The 23,055-nt window shown below is 48.8% G+C and overlaps 1 protein-coding gene across 1 annotated transcript; it reads left to right on the top strand.

Moving 5' to 3' along the window:
• Positions 1-1,885: 1,885 nt before the first annotated feature.
• On the top strand, positions 1,886-18,057 carry LOC135827038 (lateral signaling target protein 2 homolog). The gene is made up of 2 exons (XM_065339560.1): positions 1,886-2,271; positions 17,628-18,057. Exons 1-2 carry the CDS (start codon positions 1,886-1,888, stop codon positions 18,055-18,057), a joined length of 816 nt encoding a protein of 271 aa, XP_065195632.1.
• Positions 18,058-23,055: the final 4,998 nt, after the last annotated feature.

The following is a 23,055-nucleotide window of genomic DNA, read 5'->3' as shown; positions in this document are numbered from 1 at the left end:
AAAAGCTATTTTTTCAGGAAAGTTGCTATGGCGATCACTTTGAGAAACGCGCGAAAGTGAAAAGTGCTTGTTGTCTACAAAGCAACACCAGCACCCTCTTTCAAGGCAACTTTTTACCTTTTCAGGACACTTTTCTGACTTTTCTTCAGCCTTTCGATTTTTTCCGAATTTGTTTCATGTCGTATCTTTCAGTTGTGAGCTGTCAACAATGCCTAGGGTCATGTTTAGCCAGGAGCTTGAGGGCAAGCTGATCGAGCTTTGGAACGGGCATTTGAGGCGACCTCCGGGCGGTACAGTTCGCAAGAGCTACGCGGAGGAGATCGCCATCACGCTGAATTTGTTTGCTGAACAGCTCCGGGAGGAGGCAACCTATACTGCGTCGATCGTCCATTCCAAAATCGACAACATGAAAACGAAGGCGAAAGGACTGTACGAGACATACACAAAGAAAACTGCCACCGGAGTGCCTGTTGGCGAGGTTGACGAATATTTGACCTATGATCTGGAATCCGCCTAGCGCCTACACAGCGTGGTCAAATTTCAAGATTTGGCACGCGAAAATGGGTGATATTCGAGGATTTGAACCAACAAAGAGCCTCTCCACAACCGCCGTTGCTCCAATGTAGCAATGGCGGTGGTGGAGAGGCTTTTACATATCATGTAGATCAAGCACAGGAAAGCCTCACAGTCTAACCTTCAAAGCAAAGTCCCGTGATCGACACTTGTAGGTGTGAATGCAGCTTCACTTTATACGCCACTTTATGCCTTCAAGGCAAAGCCACTTTAGGCGTAGTGTGGAAGACCCCTAAGGCACGGTCCGTGACGGGGTGACTTTCGGACCTAATTTCTCGTTTTTCGGGACTTCTTTTCAATTATTTCTCCTTGAAAGAAGCGGAATCAAGTTCACAATACCAGTTTTTCATGAAGACCAAAAAATTAGCCATGAAAGTTGTGGCATTCATATAATAGCCCCAGGAAAAGATAGAATAGTTCGTCTGTCACGCTTCTGAACTATCCCTAAATACAATAAGTGACATGAGATCTTATAAGATCTTGTTATGAGATCTTGTAAATAGAAGGGAGCGAGTCCGCTCCATCTGTAATGAGATCTTATGTTGCTAAAGTTCAACTCAAGTCGTGCTAGCCATTCTGTGAGTTATCATGGGAAGCGCAGTGTTCGAAATGCTAAAAATTTCCAAGTACGAAAAGGGAGTAGTCGGCGCACGACGCCGTCTCCTGTTCACACTCGAATTGCAGCCGTTTTGTACGCTTGCGTCCCCGTCTACGCCCGTCTACGGTATGAAAAGTTGGATCGATCCAACTCTTCCCGTCGCTTCCCGATCTGTACGGTAGTACGGTTGCGTTCCCGTTCCTGGTGTTCACATTGGACGCCGTCCGACCGTCCCGTCGCTTCCCGTCGATCCTTACGTCGCGTCCCGTCGCGCCCCGTCGAATGTGAACTAGGCTTTACAGCCGCACTTGCTCCATACGGTACCGTGCAGGGCGCCATCGCCACGGTAAACTTAAGGTACGGGAGAACATTGTCATTTCAACCGGAGTCCGTTTTGCAACCTTCGTACTGGGGTCGAATAAAGCCGTACCTTCGTACGTGAAATCCAGAGACGGGAAAGGCACTTTCCGCGTATACTGTAGTGGCCAAAAGCCCACGTGTCGAATTTGCAGCAAGCCAGAGCACCTCGCCAAGGACTGCCCTGAGGCCCGCAGTACCACTGCCATTACGGGTAGTACACAGCAGTAGTCACATCACTGAACGACACCTACATGTACAGACACTGAACGCACACGTCGACTCCTATCTGATGTGGTCGCAAACCCAGCCCAGACAGCCCAGCAAAGTAAAGCCCAATCACAAAGCCCAACATACATGTCCAAGCAGATTGGTCTCCCAGCAGCTGACAAGAGCGACTCCAGCTCCTCTGAGTCGGAAGAGTTGCCTTTTCCTGCTGATACTGAATCATTGGTCGACAATGAAAGCTTATCCAAGCCAGAGAACCAGCAGCCGTCTAACTTGCCCTGCGACTCCGACAGAGAGGCCAAGAAAGCAGACAGCGATGAATGTACAGCCCTAGGCCCACAGCTGGGAGGCCACAGCGACGATGATCCTGATTCTGGCGGGTGGGAAGTCAACCGATCCAAGCGTTCACGCCATAGCGTCCCACCTGACCGGGACCAGAGTGCCACCACCACTGGATCCAAGCAAAATAAAAAACGGAAACGAAAATCTCCTGAGAGTGGCCAACAAGTCCTGCAGTAAGTCACTTCAGAAACTTTCCGCTTTGATACACATTATTTTACCTTTCATTTTTGCACCCATGCCTAGTTCTGCCATTCATCACAATACTGTTAAATGTTCACTCAGACTACTTTGCACCAATGCATTTAGCTTAGGTAACAAGCTACCTGAGTTCCAGCACACACTGCGCCAGCATAATCCCGACATAGCAGTAGTGACGGAAACAAAGTTTGCCCCTGACACTGTTCCACCATCTGACTCCACATTCCCTGGCTACACCACCTTCCGGCTGGATCGAACAGCACGCGGTGGCGGAGTGGCCGTATGGATCAGATCTCCACTCCCAGCCATGGTAATTGATGAGTTATATTCTCCACAGCACGAACTCATTTTGCTATCCATTCAATTGTCCCCAGGACAAAAGATAGTGTTGGGCGCTGCTAACAGGCCAGGTTCGACGGGGCCCAGTGACCTTATGCTCATTAACCATCTTGACGACATCCTTCCCTCTGCTCGTGCACTTGGTGCCAACCTCATACTTGGCGGTGATTTCAATGTGCATGACCGCAATTGGCTCCATAGGTCGAAGATCACACCTGCGGGGGAAGCCCTCGAAGACACATGCACAGCCCACTTTCTTACGCAGCATGTTCAGTGTCCTACTCGCGGGGATAACACACTCGACATGGTGATGTCCACGTTGAACTCTCCAGTGACCACGCAGATAATGCCCCGTATTGGTCGATCTGACGACACTGTAATTCTTTCGGACTTCACAGGTGTTCTTCCCTCCCATGAACCGGCGGTGCAACGAACTGTCTGGCGCTATGAAAAGTCAGACTGGAACCGCCTCCGATCCTTTTTCCGCCAGGTTGATTGGTCAACCGTCATTACTGCCAACCCAGAAACTGCGTGTCATCAGGTTACTGACACAATCACGAAAGCCGTTTCCCGGTTCGTTCCGTCCAAGACACTGACAGTGAAGTTAACGGATCCGAAATGGTGGACACCTGAGTGTGCAGCCGCAATGAAGGATAAGGACAAACGCTGGCGCACTTGGAGGAAACACCCTCACGACTTTGCTCTGAAACATGAGTTTACCCGTTCTGTAAACAATGCTATCGCTGTCCTCGCTAGATCTAGAGTTTCCAAAGAGAACAGCCTCGGACATAGCTTGGCGAATGGGTCCCTGAAGGAGAAGGAATGGTGGACGAAGCTAAAGTGCGCTTGTGGCGGGGGTCGGAACACTGACATTCCCCTGCTTGTTGATAGTGAAGGTTGCGAGAGGGCCACAAGCTTTGAGAAATCGCAGGCTTTCGCACGGTTCTTTTCGAAGAAATGCAGTGTACCAGGCCGCGACCTTACTTCGATGGATTTACCGGACACCGCATTCGCTGGTGCACCTGCACTAACGACAGTCCACTTTCGCCCCGATGCAGTCCACCGGCTTTTAGCTCGCCTGGATGCCTCAAAGGCGACTGGACCCGACGGTGTTTCCGCTCGTGTCTTGAAGGAATGCGCCAGAGAACTTGCCAAGCCACTGTGTCAGCTCTTTGCCCTTTGCTTCCAGCACGGAGTCCAGCCACAAATGTGGAAGACTGCCACCGTGGTTCCAATCCACAAGCGATCTTCGCGATCCGCCTTGAAGAATTATCGCCCAGTTTCACTGCTGAGCATAATCTCTAAGATCATGGAGAGAGTTATTAATCGTCAACTCATGAATCACCTTGAGCGTTACAAACTCCTGACACCCCACCAGTTCGTGTCGCGAAGCGAGTTAGGCTGTGTTTACATGAAGTGTTTCAACCCGGGTTGAGTTCGACCCGGGTCAGATTTCAACCCGCCATGTGCACAAAGTGAATGGCGCGTTTACATGACGCATTGCGCTTGACCCTGGTTGAAATTTCGCCCCGGGTTGATTTCAACCCTCCCCCCAAGGGGAGGGTTGAAATCAACCCGGGTCAAGAAAATCGTACAAACGTACTTCTGTGCGTATCTCGCGCCAGGTTTGAACGGCACTGCAGATGCAAATTTCGCGCGAACGGATTCACGTGACCATACAGGACTGTAGAAGTGGACTTTTGGCGGCATAAAAAATATCAGTATTTGACCCGGGTCAACTGTCTTCATGTAAACGCTCACCTCTTTTGTCTATCGTACAGACTTTCAACCCGGGCTGAACTCGACCCGGGTTGAAATTTCTCATGTAAACACAGCCTTAGTTTAATTTTGCTATTTTACATGTTTTAGATCTAAAGACTTTATCATGTTTCGGCACTGCAGCAATCTGTAGCTTTCTCTTAGTCTATACGGTAAATCTTGTACTGTGAACTCTGTACGGCAAGTTCTGCCACATGCACAGTTTGTAGCCTCAGACCCTCTACGTTTACACAGCCATGCCAGAGCTCACTTTTTTCCCAACTGCTGCATATTGCTCTCCCAAAACAATGAAGTGCGCGTGCTCCGTACGATGTTGCACTGCCACGTTCACTTATCGTATAAATTCTCTTTCAGTCCGAGCAAATAAATCAGTTATCAACTCATCTCCTAACCCGTGCACTTGCGGGTTTCACACGTCAGTACTCGCCAACCACATGTCCCAGTCTGTTATACGCACACCCATATTTGGATCCCGACCCCGGCATGATTCCATTACCCCTAGCCCTGCATGCAGTAATTCGTACACATTCCATTACCCCCTACCCCTACCCTTGCATGCAGTAATTCATACGCACTCCACTACCCCCTACCCCTACCCCTGCATGCTGTAGTTCATACGCACTCCATTACCCCCTACCCCTAGCCCTGCATGCAGTAATTCGTACACATTCCATTACCCCCTACCCCTGCATGCAGTAGTTCATACGCATTCCATTACCCCCTACCCCTGGCCCTGCATGCATTAGTTTGTACACACTTCATAACCATATTTGACCCATTATCCCCTACCCCTATCCCTAGCCTTGCATGCAGTAGTTCGTACGTACACACTTATAACCATATTTGACCCATTTCCCCGCTGCCCCTGCATGTTATAATTAATACCGTACACATTTGTAGCCCGTTTTCCCCCCTTCTGCCCCTGCACATAAAACCCACCGTACATTTGATCTAATTACATCCCTTTATAGTGTACATAGTCGGGCTATACACATAATATACGCGCCCAGCTAAATGGGCGCGCTCATGCATTGTACCGTACATTCTATTCTAGTTCACTCTAAGATAACCAAACTTCGATAATCTAGTCAGAAGCCGAATCCACTCCCTAATGTTGATGTCGAATAATTCTGTCCTCGTCGTGAGATAATATATACTTTACCAACTCTCATAAACGGGTATCTCTGATTGTCTGGTGTGTGAATTGACAACATTGGCGCCCAACTTTGGTTCCAATTACCCACTCCCTCCGCTCTACCGACTGCTCTAATGAATATTCCCGGTGCCTTTCACTTCCCCGCGTGAGTAACTTCGATAAGCTTGTGTATCATATTAGTCATAAGTGCTTCTGCCTACCGTTGTGTTCTTGTTCGTTTTCCTTTTGTGTTAATTGGTGTCCTTTTGTGGTGTTTCGGGTGCATCAGACTTATCAGCCTTACTGTCTAGTGTAGCATACTTAGTACGAACCTGTTCGGTCTTCCATATTTGATCTTGAAAAAAAAAAAAAAAAAAAAAAAAACTTCAATATGTCAAGTCAATCTTCTTGGATAATGCCCCGTCCATTCTCAGGCAAAGAGAACGAGGATTTCGAAGCATTCTTATTAGATTTCGATAATGCTTGTGATGCCAATGGTTGGGATGATACTACCGTTCTGGCTCGGCCTGTCCGTCCAGCCCCCATAAGAACCCGAGGGGAAGCATCTGGTTCACACTATACGGTTACACCATCTCCTGTTACGTCTACTCCGGCCCCACCTAAAGAGGCTACATTTTATACTCGGTACTCTGAAGCTTGTTCGGACGGTCCTTACGCACCTGACGATATTCCAACACCAAAGATTCATTATGCTAATGATACAAAGTCCAAGTCTAGTGCCAGTAGTAGTAAGCCAGATGCCTCCCTCCCCACTAAAGACTATCAGTGTCCGGGTCCCCTTGGTCGTGGTTCAGATGTTGGGACTCCCGTTACTCATAACCCCTTTCTGACTGCTCTGGAGGCGAAGGATGAAGATGCTGCACGCAAACTTCACTGTAAACTTGTATTGTTAAAGAGGTCACTTCGTGACAGTGCTGCACGTTTCCTGCTAAGTTTAACAGTGGTAGAATGTGGGCAGTATGACACCCTTCGCAAAATCCTTACTGAGCGATACATGCCAGCCGAAGCCCAGTACGTCCGTAGAACCCAGCTACGTACGAAACGCCGCCAACATGGGGAATCGTTGTCGACTTTAGCCGACGACATTCGTTTGTTGACAGCCCGGGCTTATCCCAGAGCAGGAGTACTAGAGAGGGATGATTATGCCATGGAATCTTTCATTCAGGCTTTGGGCGAGTCATTGCGTGCAAGGGTTAGGGATAGCCAACCTGAAACCATGCAGGATGCACTGCGTAGGGCTCTGTATTTGGAAGCACATTCATTTGCTGATGCCTCTGCCAGACATGAGCGTAATCATGGTAATGATCCGTACAGTGCAGCTGTGTCTTCTGTACGAGATGAGCGTCCCCCTGGGTCTGGTTCTAAAGGTAATAATAGTAACTCCCGTGCACAGCAGTACAATAATGAACCTGATACGCTCACCCGTCTCTGTTTGGCAGTAGAGAAACTCGAGACTCGCCTGTCTGCCCCTGTTAGTACTTTTAATGGTGATCCCCATAAAGGCCGTAAACCCCAGTACGATTCTTCCCATAATGAACCTACCTCTAATTCTGCCCGCTCTTATGGCACAGGCCCATCCCGTGGCTCAGTCCAGGGCCCACCTTCTTTTGAGTCGGGTTATCACGATCACCCTATACCACATGGTCCTTCCCGTAATTTTGATCATGATGCATCCTATGCTGCTCGTCCTGATCCAGGGATGGCTTATGGTCCCCCTCCACCCCGAAATAAACAAGGTTCCGGGTATGGTCCTCCTCGTCATGGTCCCCGTCCACATAACAGTCGAGTTGAGTTTAGGGACAACAGGAATGGTTCTCGTCCTCCTGGCCCATCTTCCCACCCCACCCGCTTCTATAATAGCCATTTAAACTAGTTACTGAGGCAGACTCTTCAAAGCTTGTCCGTAACTGTGATTATTCTACTCCATTTGAAGTTCCTGCCGATGACTCCGCTACACATAAGTATTCTAGTAATGAAAGCTTGTCAGTTTTCCCATCTGATAAGGATTCTAATTGTTCCAATAATTTTCAAAGTAAGGCTGATGGTTTGTTGCAGTCCGCTGTGCCCTTGAGTGATGCTGATTTTCATTCTGGGTATGACGAGGACTCACCTGTTGGTTATGAGGTGCTTGTGGATGAATCTCCGCGGGAAGCCCTTTATTCTAAGTATTTAGAGTGTTGTGATGATGACTTGGAGGCCCATGTTCCCCTTTTGCATAATGTTGAAGAAGATGAGGATGAACCCCTTCTTCCAGTTGTGCCTCCACGTCCTGTTTACAACACCCCCCAGAATAGTCTTAATGCCCTACAGATGTTGATGGATGAAAATACGGATGTAACACCCGTTTTGCCGCTCGACTCCGCTGTTCAATTATTCATGGCCGAGAATTTAGACGAAACGCCTGTTTTGCCTTTCTGGTCTCCGGTCCAAGTAATGATGGAAAGCAATTTTGATACCACGCCCGTGTTACCTGCTGAAAAAGTTGGTTTTCACGATGACTTATCTGACGATGAGGAATACCTCGACTTGACCATCCCTAATGTTTCTGCACGTTCTAACGGATTTTACGTATCCGGTACTTTTGAGTTCTCCAATACAGCTGATAATTCAATTACCCCTGTTCACATACGCCGTATTCTAATTGATACGGGTGCCGCTGTTTCCCTAGTTAGCGAAAGTGTCCTTAAGCAGTCTGATGTTTTTCCGGATTACCACAGTGTTGAAGAGTTATTAGGTGTAAGGCGTCTATATTCTGCAGAGGGCCGCCCCATGGAATTTTCGGGAGCCGTTACCTTTTCATTGCAGCTAGACCAGACCAGCACCCCCTTGGAATTTTCAGCCATTGTAGTCCCTCATTTGCATGAAGACTTCTTATTAGGTGCAGACGTACTAGTTAAATATGGCATAATTTTGAACATGAGTAATTGTACGTTGAGCTGGAGTGGAAGTTCGACTCCTCTAGTACCGTACATCCCCCGTAGAACTGTAGAGCCGCGGTCTCCAGTTCAGGACACTGCTGACACTTTGCATGAGCTGGTGCATTTCCCCCGCAGAACTGTGGAGCCACAGTCTCCAGTTCAAGGTAGCGATGTAATTTTGAATGAGCTTGTGAGCATCCCAGCTCGTTCAGAAGTAATTGCCATAGGCAGAATTGCATGTTCTTACTCGACTGGCTTGGTTGAGAGAATGCCCTCCCCTAATTGCAGTTCTGTACTAGTAGGTTCTACCTTGGTCAAGTCGAGTGTTGCCGGCGAAGTTCCTGTTCGTTTACTAAATCCGTCAGATTCCCCGATAGTTTTGCGTGAGCATCATCCCATCGCCACTTGGCATGGAATGGAATCTTTTTCATTCGCTGAGTTGGACGATTTTTCGCCCACAGGTTCCCCTGTGGAAGGAGCGGCAAACCCATCAACATCTGCCACTGTATCCTCCGAAGAGAGAACATTTTCTCCCCGTAATGAGACCCCGGATAGTGTAATTAGTAACTCTGGAGTCCATTTCCACGGTACAAGACCCCCAGAATTTGTTAATTACCACCCTGCCACTCCGATTGCTACTGGGGATAGTACTGGGGATGACTTCTTCCAGAGCCCTCGTCCACCGGAACACCATTTTTGTAATAACGTACATACTTCCCCACAACAATCGGTAGACGTTTCAACATTATTTGATTTTTCTGGCTGCTCCGCCTCTGAGCACCAGTTGACCCAACTAAAACATGTCTTGAACGAGTTTGCGGATGTCATTGCCCAAAACGACTCTGAGATTGGTTGCACTACTGCAACAGCTCACACGATTGATGTTGGTGATTCCCGTCCCATCTGTAACAGGTTTAATCAAACTTGAAAAGTAAGAGGCCTGGTTGAGCGTGCCTCGACCAGTTATATGCAAAATGTGATAGTATACATGTGGCAATGGCGCCAATGAAGGTGCTAATAGACAGGCGTAAGACGCATGAGGTGCGAGGGAGTGTAAAGTTATAGAGAACAGGGGAAAACTGTTACATCATCCCCCTCCTATGGAGAGGAAGGAGCTTATAACCCAAATGCTCAAGTGGAATAGAGTACAATAAGCGCAAACACGTGCGAGACGAAAAAAGGCTTCGCACTGAAGTAACACAATAAGACGACTGAAACTCCATGCAAATAAAGTGTAATAAGCTCAACAAATGTGTAAGGTGAAACTAGAAGTTCAACTGCAAAACTCAGCGGGCAGAAGCCAAGGTTTTGTACTTCTGAAGTGGAACAATGTCATTACCAGATTCATCCAACAAATAATGTTCAGGCTCCCAAGTGGCATCAGAGTAGCCTTGCCACTTGACTAGGTACTGAAGCTGATTCTGCCGGCGGCGGTGACTGAGAATGTTCTCCACCACATAGCGGGCATGACCATCAAGGTCCGTGATAGGCGGAGGCGTAGGCTGTCTCCTATTAGGAATAGCGTTCTTCTCGTAGGCACGGAGTGCCGACACATTAAATACCGGGTGACAGCGGCTGGTATGAGGCAACTTGAGCTTGTAGGCATTCGGGCCGACCACATGGGTTATAGGAAAGGGGCCAAACCACTTGGGGCGTAATTTATGGGATGGTCGGTCCCGAGCTTCAGGAGTCAGGAGGAAATCCCGGTAGACCATTACCAAATCTCCCACCTTCAGCTTTCCCTCGACCCTTGTCCGATCTGCATAGAAGGCCTGGCGAGCTTGAGCTGCCACTAGCGCATCTTGTGAGATCTTGACCGCGTCTTGTCTTGCTTGCAACCAATCAGCTGAATCTCTGCCTCCCTGAATAGGGTTGAGGAAGTCGGGTGGCGCTCTGGGATTTAGACCGTAATTTAAGAAGAACGGTGTGTTTCCTGTAGATGATTGAGTAGCGCTGTTGATAGAAAACTCACAGAGAGGTAGGAGCATATCCCAGTTATCTTGTTTATGATTTACAAAAGCCCTCAGCACATCCTCTACTATTCTGTTTACTCGTTCAGTTAGGCCATCTGTCTGAGGGTGATTGGCAGTACTAAATGCTAGTTTCGTTCCTAAGCGATCAAACAATTCCTGAAAAAAGCCCTCAGCACATCCTCTACTATTCTGTTTACTCGTTCAGTTAGGCCATCTGTCTGAGGGTGATTGGCAGTACTAAATGCTAGTTTCGTTCCTAAGCGATCAAACAATTCCTGAAAAAATGCTGCCGTAAATCTTGGATCACGATCACATACAATACTAGAACTCAAACCATGAAGTCGAAATACATGTTGAATATACAGATCAGCACTTCCTTTAGCGTCAATAGTAGAGGAAGTAGGTGCTAAATGTACACACTTTGTCAAGCGGTCTACAAATACATATATAGCATCATGACCTGTATCGGTCCTAGGCAAACCCATGATAAAATCCATCGAGATATCCGCCCACGGCTGACTGGGCACTGGTAAATTCTGCAAGAGACCAGTTTTTAGCTGGCCGCCTTTAACTCGTTGGCAGACGTCACATGACTTGACAAACGCCTTTACATCCAGTCCCATTCTGGGCCAATAGAAATATCTAGCGAGTCTGAAATAGGTGCGATCTCGACCGGGATGCCCCGCAGTCACACAGTCATGGTATTCTTGAAGCAGGGCGAGTCGGAGTTTGCTACTCTTTGGAATGCATAACCTGTTCTGTGGTGAAGATCTGAGATAAAGATAACCGGGTGTTTCATTTAGAAGGTAACGGTCGTGCAGATTGTCATAGCTTGAATTTTTCAGTCTCCTGATAATGGGAGCAAGATCCTTGTCGCACTTGTAACCGCTGACAATTAACTGCGCTAAGTCTGGATTAATCTCTAGGGTATGCTCTATGGCATTCAACTGAATGTTAGGAGGATAGGATGACCCGCCTATTTCAGAATCACTGAACAGATCTGGACGGCGTGAAAGCGGGTCGGCAATGTTTTTCTTTCCTGGTTTGTGAAAGACCGTAAAGTCATAGTCAGCTAAAAACTCTACCCATCTTGCCTCACGCTTGGTGAGAGTCGGTTTGGTTCGTAAATAGACAACACCCATATTATCAGTCATCAGGTCAAAGTGGCGGAATAGATAGATTCTCCAGCACTTTAATGCAAATACCACAGCCAACGTTTCCCTCTCGGCCGCAGTATAGTTGCGTTCTGCAGCTGACAGTTTCCGACTACAATAGGCTACGGGATGCAAATCCATATCTTCTCCCTGCTGCAGGAGCACACCCGCCACGGCAAAGTCACTTGCGTCAGTTTCTACCGTGAAGTTTTTCTCAACATCGGCCAGTTGCAACACTGGCGCCTCGAGTAATGCTGATTTTAGAGACTCGAATGCCTTCTGTCTAGCAGCGCTCCATTCAAAGCGTGAATTTTTTCCGGTGATTTCTTCTAATGGACGAGAGATGGTCGAGTGTCGATCTATGAACCTTCGGAAATAGTTAGCAAAGCCAAGAAACTTCCTCACATCAGTTACTGACGACGGAGTTGGCCATGTTTCCACAGCACTTATCTTCTTGGGATCAGGGGAAATTGATGTGCCGTTGATTTTATGCCCCAAGAAGAGAACTTCTCTCACGCCGAATTCGCATTTAGACTGTTTACAATACAGCTCACTATTTCTAAGTGTTTCTAGAACTGTTTGAAGATGATGCTGATGATCTTCCCAGGTCTTGCTGAAAACTAGAATGTCATCCAAGAATACTACAACGAATTTTCGGAGATGCGGTTGCAGAATAGAGTTCATGAGTGACTGAAAGGTGGCCGGGGCATTAGTCAGCCCGAATCCCATGACTCTAAATTGGAAGTGGCCGAACGGCGTATTAATAGCCGTCTTAGAAACATCCGAGTCTTGAATTCTGATTTGATTGTACCCCGACCGCAAGTCCAACTTGGAGAAATATGCACTGCCCTGGATCGTGTCGAATAAGTCATCAATATTAGGAAGACAAGCTTTGTTTTTGATCGTAATTCTATTCAATTCTCGCCAATCGCACACCATTCTCAGAGTACCATCCGACTTTTTCACAAAAAACACAGGTGCACCGTATGGCGACTTACTTGGCTCAATGAATCCCTTCTCAAGTAATTCTGACAGCTGTGACTGGAGCTCGTCCATCTCTGGTTTCGGCAGGCGGTAGGCGGGTCGAGACGGTGGTCTGGCTCCATCTTCTATCTGGATTTCATGGTCGACTGGTCTCTTCGGTGGAAGCTCATTCGGCAGCTCGTCTGGAAATAAATCCTGGTACCTCTTGAGCAGGTTCTGGATGTCTTGTTGCTCTGATTCCTGGAGTTGTGGCCCGGAACGATTCTCCTCGTTTGCAGCAGTGACCCATGCAAGAAACCCCTCGGCTCCACTCCTCAGGGCATGACGAGCTTGTCGGCCACTGATAAACATGCTTTCCACAGATGGCCGGTCGGCTGTCGGCGGGTTAGCTGAAGGCAATTTGGCAACAAAGGGCTCACCGTCCAACTGAACTTCGTTCGTACGGAAGTTGATGCTGGGGTTGTTCCTTGTAAGCCACGGCTTGCCAAGAATAGCGTCGTAGCGAGTCAGGGGATACACAGTAAAGTGCTGTTCCTCACTGAAGCCCCCGACTGTCACCCTTAGCGTGCGTGTGGAAATCTGCGGGACCTCGCTGGTCGAGCCGTCCGCCAATGTTACGCTCAGCACTGCTGAGCTTGCATCCGTGTCAAGATGATGCTTTCGAACAAAACTGTCTGCAATGAAGTCATGCGTCGAACCGGAATCTATCAGCATCACTGCACGGCGACCGCCGATCTTTCCCTGTATGCGCAGTAGGTCGTGTTCAGGTTCATTGCCGACGCTGACGTTGCTGACATGACACCTTTCTGCAACGGGACAATTTCCTACAGCTATGGGTGTCTCCGGCTCCGTAGGTTCCTGGAGAGCAACGTCTTCAACCTCCAGAGCTCCGAACCGGTTAGCGACTGGTACCGGCGTGGGTGCTTGGGTCGTCGCCAGTAAGCGCACCCCCTTTCTTACTGGCGACCAGCGTTTGGGTAGCGCTGTCCACCCTCAGTACAGTCTTTAGCGAGGTGGCCTGGCTTCCTGCAAGCAAAGCAGTGTCCCATTGCTCGCAGTTGGACACGCTCTTGGTCCGTCAGCTTGCGGAGGCCCTGACCACGGAAGCTGGGCACGGAACGCGACTCTCTACTGGCTGGTGGCCCCGACGCCGGTGGCCCTGACGACTGCTCCACGGTGTTTGCTGCCATGACAGCTTGCTCCAGGGTACGTGGATGCTCACGCATGACCTGTCGCTGGATGTGCGGCACTAGACCCCTGACGAACAGCAGCGCTCTGGTGTGGTGGTCGATTTCCGGCACTTGCAGGCTGAGGCGAGTGAAAGCAGCAATGTATGCGTCCAGCGACCCGCGCTGCGCTGCGGAAATTAGTCCCATACGCGATGTTTCCTCGTTGTGCCGTGGTCCGTACACATCGCCAAGTGCCGCTTTCAGAGCAGGCCAGTCGGAAAACACTTGGTTAGCTTCCAATGCCGCTATCAACCAAAGACGAGCGTTTCCAGTCAAAAATCCTGCCGCGTAGTCGACCCTCTGTGCCGCATTTGGGAGTGCCAACGACCGTAGGGCCATGTCCATTGCAAACGTCCATTCTTTGAATGTAGCGGAATCTCCTCCAAACACAGGCGGCTCTTTCGTAAGGCGGGGTGTTGGCTCCCACGGTTCCGAGTTCGGATGTATCGTTCGGTTTCCTTGGCTAACGCGCTGAGCGGTCTTGATATCGTTTATCAGCCGAACGACGAGTACGAGGAGCGTAAGCAGAGCGACCAGAACACCTGCCAAAAGCAGAGTAGTAACCATCCTCTGCTACCAGTGTAACAGGTTTAATCAAACTTGAAAAGTAAGAGGCCTGGTTGAGCGTGCCTCGACCAGTTATATGCAAAATGTGATAGTATACATGTGGCAATGGCGCCAATGAAGGTGCTAATAGACAGGCGTAAGACGCATGAGGTGCGAGGGAGTGTAAAGTTATAGAGAACAGGGGAAAACTGTTACACCATCAATCAAGCCCCGAGGCGTTTGGCCCCTACCAAGGCAAATGAAGTACGGAAACACGTGCAAGACATGTTAGATAATGATGTAGTAGAGCCCAGTGCCTCCCCTTGGTCTAGTCCAGTGGTTTTAGTAGCCAAGTCTGATGGTTCTACCCGATTTTGCGTAGACTATCGGAAGCTGAATGCAGTGACACTGAAGGATGCCCATCCTCTCCCAAGGATAGATGATACCCTAGATCATCTTTGGGGTGCCCACTTTTTCAGTACTTTAGATCTCCAAGCTGGGTATTGGCAAGTGCCAATGGCCGAAGATTCTAAAGAGAAGACTGCTTTCAGCACACCCGATGGCTTATTCCAATTCACGCGAATGCCCTTTGGCCTGACCAATGCTCCTGCCACTTTTCAGCGACTCATGAATGCAACCCTCCGCGGCTTGACATTTGACGCCTGTCTGATTTATCTAGACGATGTCATCATTTTTTCTAGTACCTTTGACGAACACCTTGACCGTCTCCGTAAAGTCTTGTCCGCTTTACGTCGAGCTGGGTTGAAGTTGAAGCCCCGTAAATGCAAGCTTTTGAGACAGACCGTACCCTACCTTGGTTTTCTAGTCTCATCACAGGGCATTGCTGCTAACCCTGAGAAGTTTGCCCCTGTTGTTTCTTGGAAGCCCCCCCACCACAGTTAAAGGCATTCGTGTTTTTCTTGGCTTCACTGGCTATTACCGCCGTTTCATTGAGAACTATGCTGAAAAAGCTTCCCCACTTGTTGCATTGACCAAGAAAAGTGCTAAGTTCGTGTGGAATACCGAACGACAGGAGGCTTTTGAGGCGTTGAGACAGAACGTTATTCAAGCACCTGTATTGGCATTTCCCAATTTTACTCAACCTTTCATTCTGGACACTGATGCTTCCAATTTTGGCCTCGGTGCTGTCCTTTCACAAATTGACAGTGCTGGTTTGGAACGCCCCATTGCATTTGCTAGTAGGTCTCTTTCCAAGACGGAGTGCAACTACTCTGTTACCCGCCGGGAATTGTTAGCAATTGTCTGGGCCACCCACCATTTCCGTACTTACCTTCTGAGCAGCCACTTTCTGTTGCGTACAGACCACTCTGCTTTAACCTGGCTTAAAACTTTTACATCTCCCGAAGGTCAAGTAGCGCGATGGAATGAGCATTTGGCAGAGTATGATTTTCAAATTGAACACCGCCCTGGTGCCCGGCACGCAAACGCTGATGCTCTTTCCCGAATAGACTTCGATCAACCGGCAGGTGCGATTTTATCCACGGCCGATGAGGTTCTTTCGGATGCCCACGTGCGTGCCGTAACTGTAGATCTAGATGACAGTGACTCCGATCTCTGGCAGAAAGCCGTAGCAGATGACCCCGACATCAGTGTAGTCGTCAAACGCTTACAAGATGCCCGAAGTACCGAAAATGATGAACCTTGTGCAGTTATTCTCCAGGGGGATTCAAATACTGTCCGTACTTTGTTAACCCAACAAAGCAAACTTACTATTTCCAATAATATTCTTTACCGTACTATTGATGCAACTCTGGATAGGGAGTCTTACAAACAACTGGTTGTCCCTACCTCCTTACGTGACCGGGTACTTGCCTTAGCCCATGACCACCCCTCCTCTGGTCATTTTGGAGTCGATAGGACCCTAGCCCGCTTACGTTTAACGTGCTACTGGCCCAATATGTCAACTAGTGTGGCTTTGTATTGCCGCAACTGTAATGTCTGTGCAGTGTGTAAGAACCCTCGGCCACTGCCTCGAGCGGGCATGTCTCACGTAAAAGCTGGCGAGCCGTTCGAAACCATTGCACTGGACATTATGGACCCTTACCTTCCACTTCCAATAATAATAAGTATATTCTCGTCATTGGGGATTACTTTACCAAATGGCTTGAGATCATTCCATTACCCAATATTACTGCCCAAACCGTTGCCGTGGCCTTAGTTGAGCGAATTTTTGTACGTTTCGGTGCTCCTGAGAAAATCCATTCCGACCAAGGATCACAATTTTGCTCACAGCTGTTTCTAGAATTGTGCAAACGGTTTGATGTGAAAAAGACTCGGACAACCCCGTACCACCCAATGTGTGATGGCATGATTGAACGCGCTAACCGCACGATTCAAGTCATGCTCCGAGCTTTCATTGATTCAGCTGATTGTGATTCTTGGGATGAACGGTTGCCGCTGGCACAACTGGCCTACAATACGAGTGTGCATAATTCCACTCACTATACCCCATTCTTCTTACTGTTCGGAAGGGAGGCCCGCCTGCCCCTAGATTTGTTATGCCCCACCCCAGACCCTACACCTGTCACTTTCAGCCCCACCTCCTATGTTATCCGTTTGAGGGAACGTTTAGAGGCGGCCTATAGGTTAGTCAGAGAACATTTGGATGTTGGCCACCGCCGTGCTAAGACCAACTATGATCTGAAGGCCAATGCCGATACCTTGAAAGTAGGACAGTTTGTTTGGCTTTACCGGCACCCCCAGGCTGGTGACAGTCCTAAGTTGTTCCGGTATTGGGATGGTCCATGGCAAGTTTCTGTAGTTCATTCCCCCCTGGTTTATACCATTAAGCGGCTTGGTGTCCATTCAGCCCGCCGCACCACCGTTATGACCGTCCACAGGAATAGATTAAAGCGTATTTTTGGACCCGTAAACCTTCCCCCTGTGGACGCCCCGGTTAACCCACCTCCAGCTCCCATAATGGCGGGAGTCACCATTCCCCGCCTGCCCTCGTCGTTCACACCCTTATTCTGAGACCTCCAGCTGAGTGTTCGTCCTCACTGTCGCAGTTTCCCTCAGTCATTTTTTTTTTTTTTTTTTTTTTTAAGTAATCTCCAGCCGAGTGTTCGTCCTCGCTGTCGAAGTCCCCTCCGTCATCTTAAGTTTTAATCTCCAGCCGAGCGTTCGTCCTCGCTGTCGAGTTTGACCTGTGGATGTTGGTGTGTCTGCTGTGGTGTCCGGTGTGGCGTGTTTGTTTTTCTCTCTGTTGGTTTCGGTTGCGCGTGGTGTGCAGGACCATCACCCTGCAACTCGACCAACCCCCTCCTTCATCGCATCACCACCGACATCACTACCAGCAACACCTTCAACAACAAATACAACATCAACTACTACCACCACACCCTTCCCATCACACAACACCACCACGCCCACTAATGCCACCGGAGGATGCTCGACGGACAATTGAGCGACGCCGCCGTACACGCCAAACCCGCCGTTGTCGCACCCCCGCTTTCATCGCCAGGTCTCGGCGACGGGCCGCAGCTCGCCTTCAACAGCGGGCCCGACCCCGGGCGATACCACCCCCACCGACCACACCCCCACCGACCACACCTCCACCACCACCGCCACCGTCGAACCCGTCTGGCCGGTTCGATCGCTTTAACCAGGATTCAGAACTGGTTTCAGAGGCCGACTGGTCCGATGAAGAGTACAACCCTTGACTGTGTTTCCCCTCCTATTTTCCCTGTGTGGTAATATTTGTTCTTCATACACGTTTGCTATGTCGAGAGGTTTTGCATCCTCGACGCCCTTTCCCCCTTTCCATCCGTGTTGAGCTGCTTTAGAAATCCTCCACGCCCCTTCCCATTTGTGTCGAGATGTTTTGAATCCTCGACGCCCCTTCCTCCTTTCCATCCGTGTCGAGTTGTTTTGAATCCTCCACGCCCTTTTCCCTCTTTCCCCCTCTAAATATTTTCACGCCAACTGACCCTATCAATTCCAACTGTCACGGTTTATATTTTTTTTTCATTCAGACTTTGCGATTTCCCAACTTCCAAAGTTCCCTCTATTTACCCTTCCCACAATCATTTAATTAAGCCCCTTTGCTTTTCATCTCCAGCTGAGTGTTCGTCCTCGCTGTGGAGTTTAGCCCCTTCCCAAGTGAGAGGAATCATCACTCCCCTAGCTTCCTTCTCTCACCTTTGGCCCCTTTGTTTCCACGCCTCCAGCTGAGTGTTCGTCCTCGCTGTTGAGTTCCCCCAACAGCTTTTGCATTCTTGTTGGGTGCTTGTGGTTGTGTTTTGTTTTGTGTTCGTTCTGAGTTGTGCGACTCCTGATCTTCTCTCTACATCTCTTTCTGTCATTCACTTGCCTTACACGTGTTCTGTTTGTACATGCGGGTGTCTGCGGAATGCGTGCATGTCAGACTCGTATGTGCGTAGTGGTTTACATGTCCGTATATGTGTGCTCGTTAAAAAGCATGCCTCATTTGTAGTATTATCAATTTTTCGTTCCTAGATCGTGGGGACACGATTTTTGTTCCCCACGGGGGGAGGTAATGTTATACGCACACCCATATTTGGATCCCGACCCCGGCATGATTCCATTACCCCTAGCCCTGCATGCAGTAATTCGTACACATTCCATTACCCCCTACCCCTACCCTTGCATGCAGTAATTCATACGCACTCCACTACCCCCTACCCCTACCCCTGCATGCTGTAGTTCATACGCACTCCATTACCCCCTACCCCTAGCCCTGCATGCAGTAATTCGTACACATTCCATTACCCCCTACCCCTGCATGCAGTAGTTCATACGCATTCCATTACCCCCTACCCCTGGCCCTGCATGCATTAGTTTGTACACACTTCATAACCATATTTGACCCATTATCCCCTACCCCTATCCCTAGCCTTGCATGCAGTAGTTCGTACGTACACACTTATAACCATATTTGACCCATTTCCCCGCTGCCCCTGCATGTTATAATTAATACCGTACACATTTGTAGCCCGTTTTCCCCCCTTCTGCCCCTGCACATAAAACCCACCGTACATTTGATCTAATTACATCCCTTTATAGTGTACATAGTCGGGCTATACACATAATATACGCGCCCAGCTAAATGGGCGCGCTCATGCATTGTACCGTACATTCTATTCTAGTTCACTCTAAGATAACCAAACTTCGATAATCTAGTCAGAAGCCGAATCCACTCCCTAATGTTGATGTCGAATAATTCTGTCCTCGTCGTGAGATAATATATACTTTACCAACTCTCATAAACGGGTATCTCTGATTGTCTGGTGTGTGAATTGACAACAAGTCCATGGTTGGATGTGTTTCCTGGTAATGGTTACCATGGTTACTAACCTGACAAGGACTGTAAATTAGCGTCAGCTTCCTCTCCATGTCTAATATTGACGGAATGGAACAGATCGGCTGGACGTCAGGTATGGGACACTAGATTGCCGTTGATGATTCTAAACCACATTCTTCGTTTGGGTGCGAGAGTGGCAGCCAACGGCCATGTTCTAACTGCAACTCTTCACTTGATCCTGGTAAACACTGACTGAACGCTGTACTCCAGTACCCACAGGTATTTCTACGGGTTAAAAACCTTTCAGCTTACGGCCCCAGTCTTGCCCATAGCGCTAATCAAGTCTTTGGCGATTTCTGTGGGGACTAGCGGTGTTATCTTAGGCAGGAAGCTGTGTGCACAGTGTGTGTGGTTGATGGAGGCATGGGCTGGCAGTGCAGTGTTAGCGCAGAATGTGTGGCTTGTGTGGGCAGGGTGGTATGAGCAATGTGTGTGGATGTTGGAGGCAGGAGGCTATAGGCTAGAGCTAGCAGTGTGATAACAGTGGGCAGGGTGTTATGAGCAAGGTGTGTGAACGTGAATGCTTTGGACATGCCGAAACGGTTTATTTTTTAAAGCAATTGACTGTGCCTGTGCCCTGGTGACCATAGCTGACAATGCTTGCACTACCCATGTGTCTGCAGTAGATCTATGGAGGTGATGCCCTGGGTTTGACGGGGGAGGGGGTAGTCTCGCTTGTACACCCGATCAATTAACAAAACGACTGTACGTGCGAGTCGGTCAAGCCCTGCAGTACAACTACATTGCATATGCACATCGATACCTAAAACATGAAACATACATTCTACACTTTGCAAAACATAGCTATGTGTCTGACTAGTGGTTGTCTAAAGTCAGCTGTAGCTGTCACACTCTTCTAAGCCTGTTCAACCTGCATGATTTGGATTGTGTAAAGCCAAGGGACTACAGCCGACATGGAACACACTCTGACATGCGCAAAAGGTTTTTTTAAGAACAGCAACTCAAACACGGGCAAGTATGGTCGGCAAAGAGCACAATGGTGATGGTGATATAGTCAACGTAGAAATCCAACACTACTGGGATGATGCTTGTGTGCAGCAAGTGTTAAAATTAAGCTCATATCAGTCTTGAAAGAAACCTGTCGAAGAGAATATCAATACAATAAACATGCATGTATTCTGAAAAAAGAACAGAACAAAGTGAAATGTACATGTACATGCACTGATTCAGATGTTGTCATGATCATGATTTGTGCAGTATCTGCGTGCAACACTCTTACCTTCTGATATTCCGGTCAGATGAACCGTATGCTGTACTTCCGGTATTCCGGTCAGATGAACCGTATGCTGTACTTCCGGTATTCCGGTCAGATGAACCGTATGCTGTACTTCCGGTATTCCGGTCAGATGAACCGCATGCTGTACTTCCGGTATTCCGGTCAGATGATCCGTATGCTGTACTTCCGGTATTCCGGTCAGATGAACCGTATGCTGTACTTCCGGTATTCCGGTCAGATGAACCGTATGCTGTACTACGGGTATTCCGGGCAGATGAACCGTATGCTCTACTTCCGGTATTCCGGTCAGATGAACCGTATGCTCTACTTCCGGTATTCCGGTCAGATGAACCGTATGCTGTACTTCCGGTATTCCGGTCAGATGAACCGTATGCTGTACTTCCGGTATGTGGTGTCAGACAGAGTTTATTCACGACTAGCAAGGAGGACAACAAACGAAGAACAACATTCCAAGCAGTGTGCGAACACAAAAGGGAAGTGTGTACGAACACCAAGGAAAGTGTGTACGAGCGCATATGGAAGCAGGAGCTCTAGGCGGGTGCATACGGGGTGCGGGAGTTGCACCATATACGGAAGTATGCCATATACATCATGCCCCTCCTAAGATAAAAACGTACAAGTGTTTATCTAATCAACAAAAAAATAATGTGAAAATTGCATGTGCGTAGCAAATGACATGTCGCGGAGCAGCAGCAACTTCCAACAGACTTGTAAAAGGGATAATTGCAAAAATTATATACATGAAGGTTTTCAACTGCGAAACAATGGGAATGACAATTGAATAGGTACAATGGACATCAACAACTGAACAGAGCGAATGTTAATTGTACGATTGTCCACGCGTTGAAATAATGTTAAAGGGGACATTCTGTCGCCGGGGACGTTGGCTTGTTCGAGGTGGTACCTGAACAGTTGACTGTGGCGACGACTGAGTCACAGGGACTGCTTGTGGTGCAACGTCGGGTACGGGAGACGATACAGGCATGGCTGTTGAAGCTGGAGTAGGAGGACGGTACGGGCGGAGGTAGCGACGGTTGCGCCAATATACGCGTCCACTCGGTAGCTTGACGTAGTAGTCGCGGTTGTCACCGATAGCCACGACAACGCCGCGGGAAGACCACCATTTTGTCTTCGGGTGCTGAATGTCAACGTGAGACGAGTGGGCGACCATACAGTAACTGGGCAGGACTCTTTCCCGAAGTGCCAGGAGTATTGCGCCACTCGAGAAGGCCACGCTGGAAAGCATCGGTGTCTAGATTACCATCATTGGTAGTCTTTTCCACCAGGTACTTCATTGCCTTCACGGCTGCCTCCGCATGTCCGTTCGACTGCGGGTAGTGAGGGGACGACTTGATATGACGGATTCCCCAGCGCTCGCAAAATTCAGCAAATCTGTGAGACGCAAACTGAGGACCGCCGTCCGTTGAAATGACCTGTGGTACGCATACATCTGGGAACCACCTGCGGAAATGACGAATGACGTCAGCTGATGTGGCTGAGTGACCAAGCTTGGCTATGCATGGCCATCCGGTTAAGCGGTCGACGAATACCAAAATTAATACTCGCAACCTTAGCAACTGAAAAGGTCAGCATTAACACTTTCGAATGGCAAAGTGGGCTTGCGGTCAGAAATGGGCGGTTCGGCAGACTGAGACGGCTGAAATTCACGGCATGCATCACAGCTGCGGACTAGCGTGTCTAACTCACTGTTCATTCCGGGCCAATACACTGTCTGACGAGCACGTCGTTTGGTACGGGTCAGACCTTGGTGGGCTGCGTGAAGGTCGATCAGCGTTGACGCATGCAGAGAGGCTGGGACGACTATGCGTAGACCTTTCAGGACTATGCCATTGTCGGTGGACAAATGTTCACGCACGTTCCAATACGCACGAAGAGGCTCGGGCAGCTGCTTTTGTGCTGAGGGAAATCCGTTCTGGATATACCGGAGTAGCATCTGGTAGTCAGGATCAGATGCTGCTGCGGCACGGAGCTTAGCGAACTGGAGACTCTGGGGACCATCTTGGAGTAGACAGATACGGATACTGCGGCAGGACAGTGCTGGATCTTCTCCAAGTTCAT

The sequence above is a fragment of the Sycon ciliatum genome, chromosome 11, assembly GCF_964019385.1.
Source record: "Sycon ciliatum chromosome 11, ocSycCili1.1, whole genome shotgun sequence".
Classification (NCBI taxonomy): Eukaryota; Metazoa; Porifera; class Calcarea; order Leucosolenida; family Sycettidae; genus Sycon; species Sycon ciliatum.
The sequence above is the reverse complement of the archived record's forward strand: the minus strand, read 5'-3'. Positions and strand labels throughout refer to the sequence as shown.

Coding starts and splice junctions, on each gene's coding strand:
- LOC135827038 (XM_065339560.1), top strand. CDS start 1,886: ATGTCCAAGCAGATTGGTCTCCCAGCAGCTGACAAGAGCGACTCCAGC. Junction 2,272..17,627: donor AGTGGCCAACAAGTCCTGCA/GTAAGTCACTTC, acceptor CGTGGTGTGCAG/GACCATCACCCTGCAACTCG.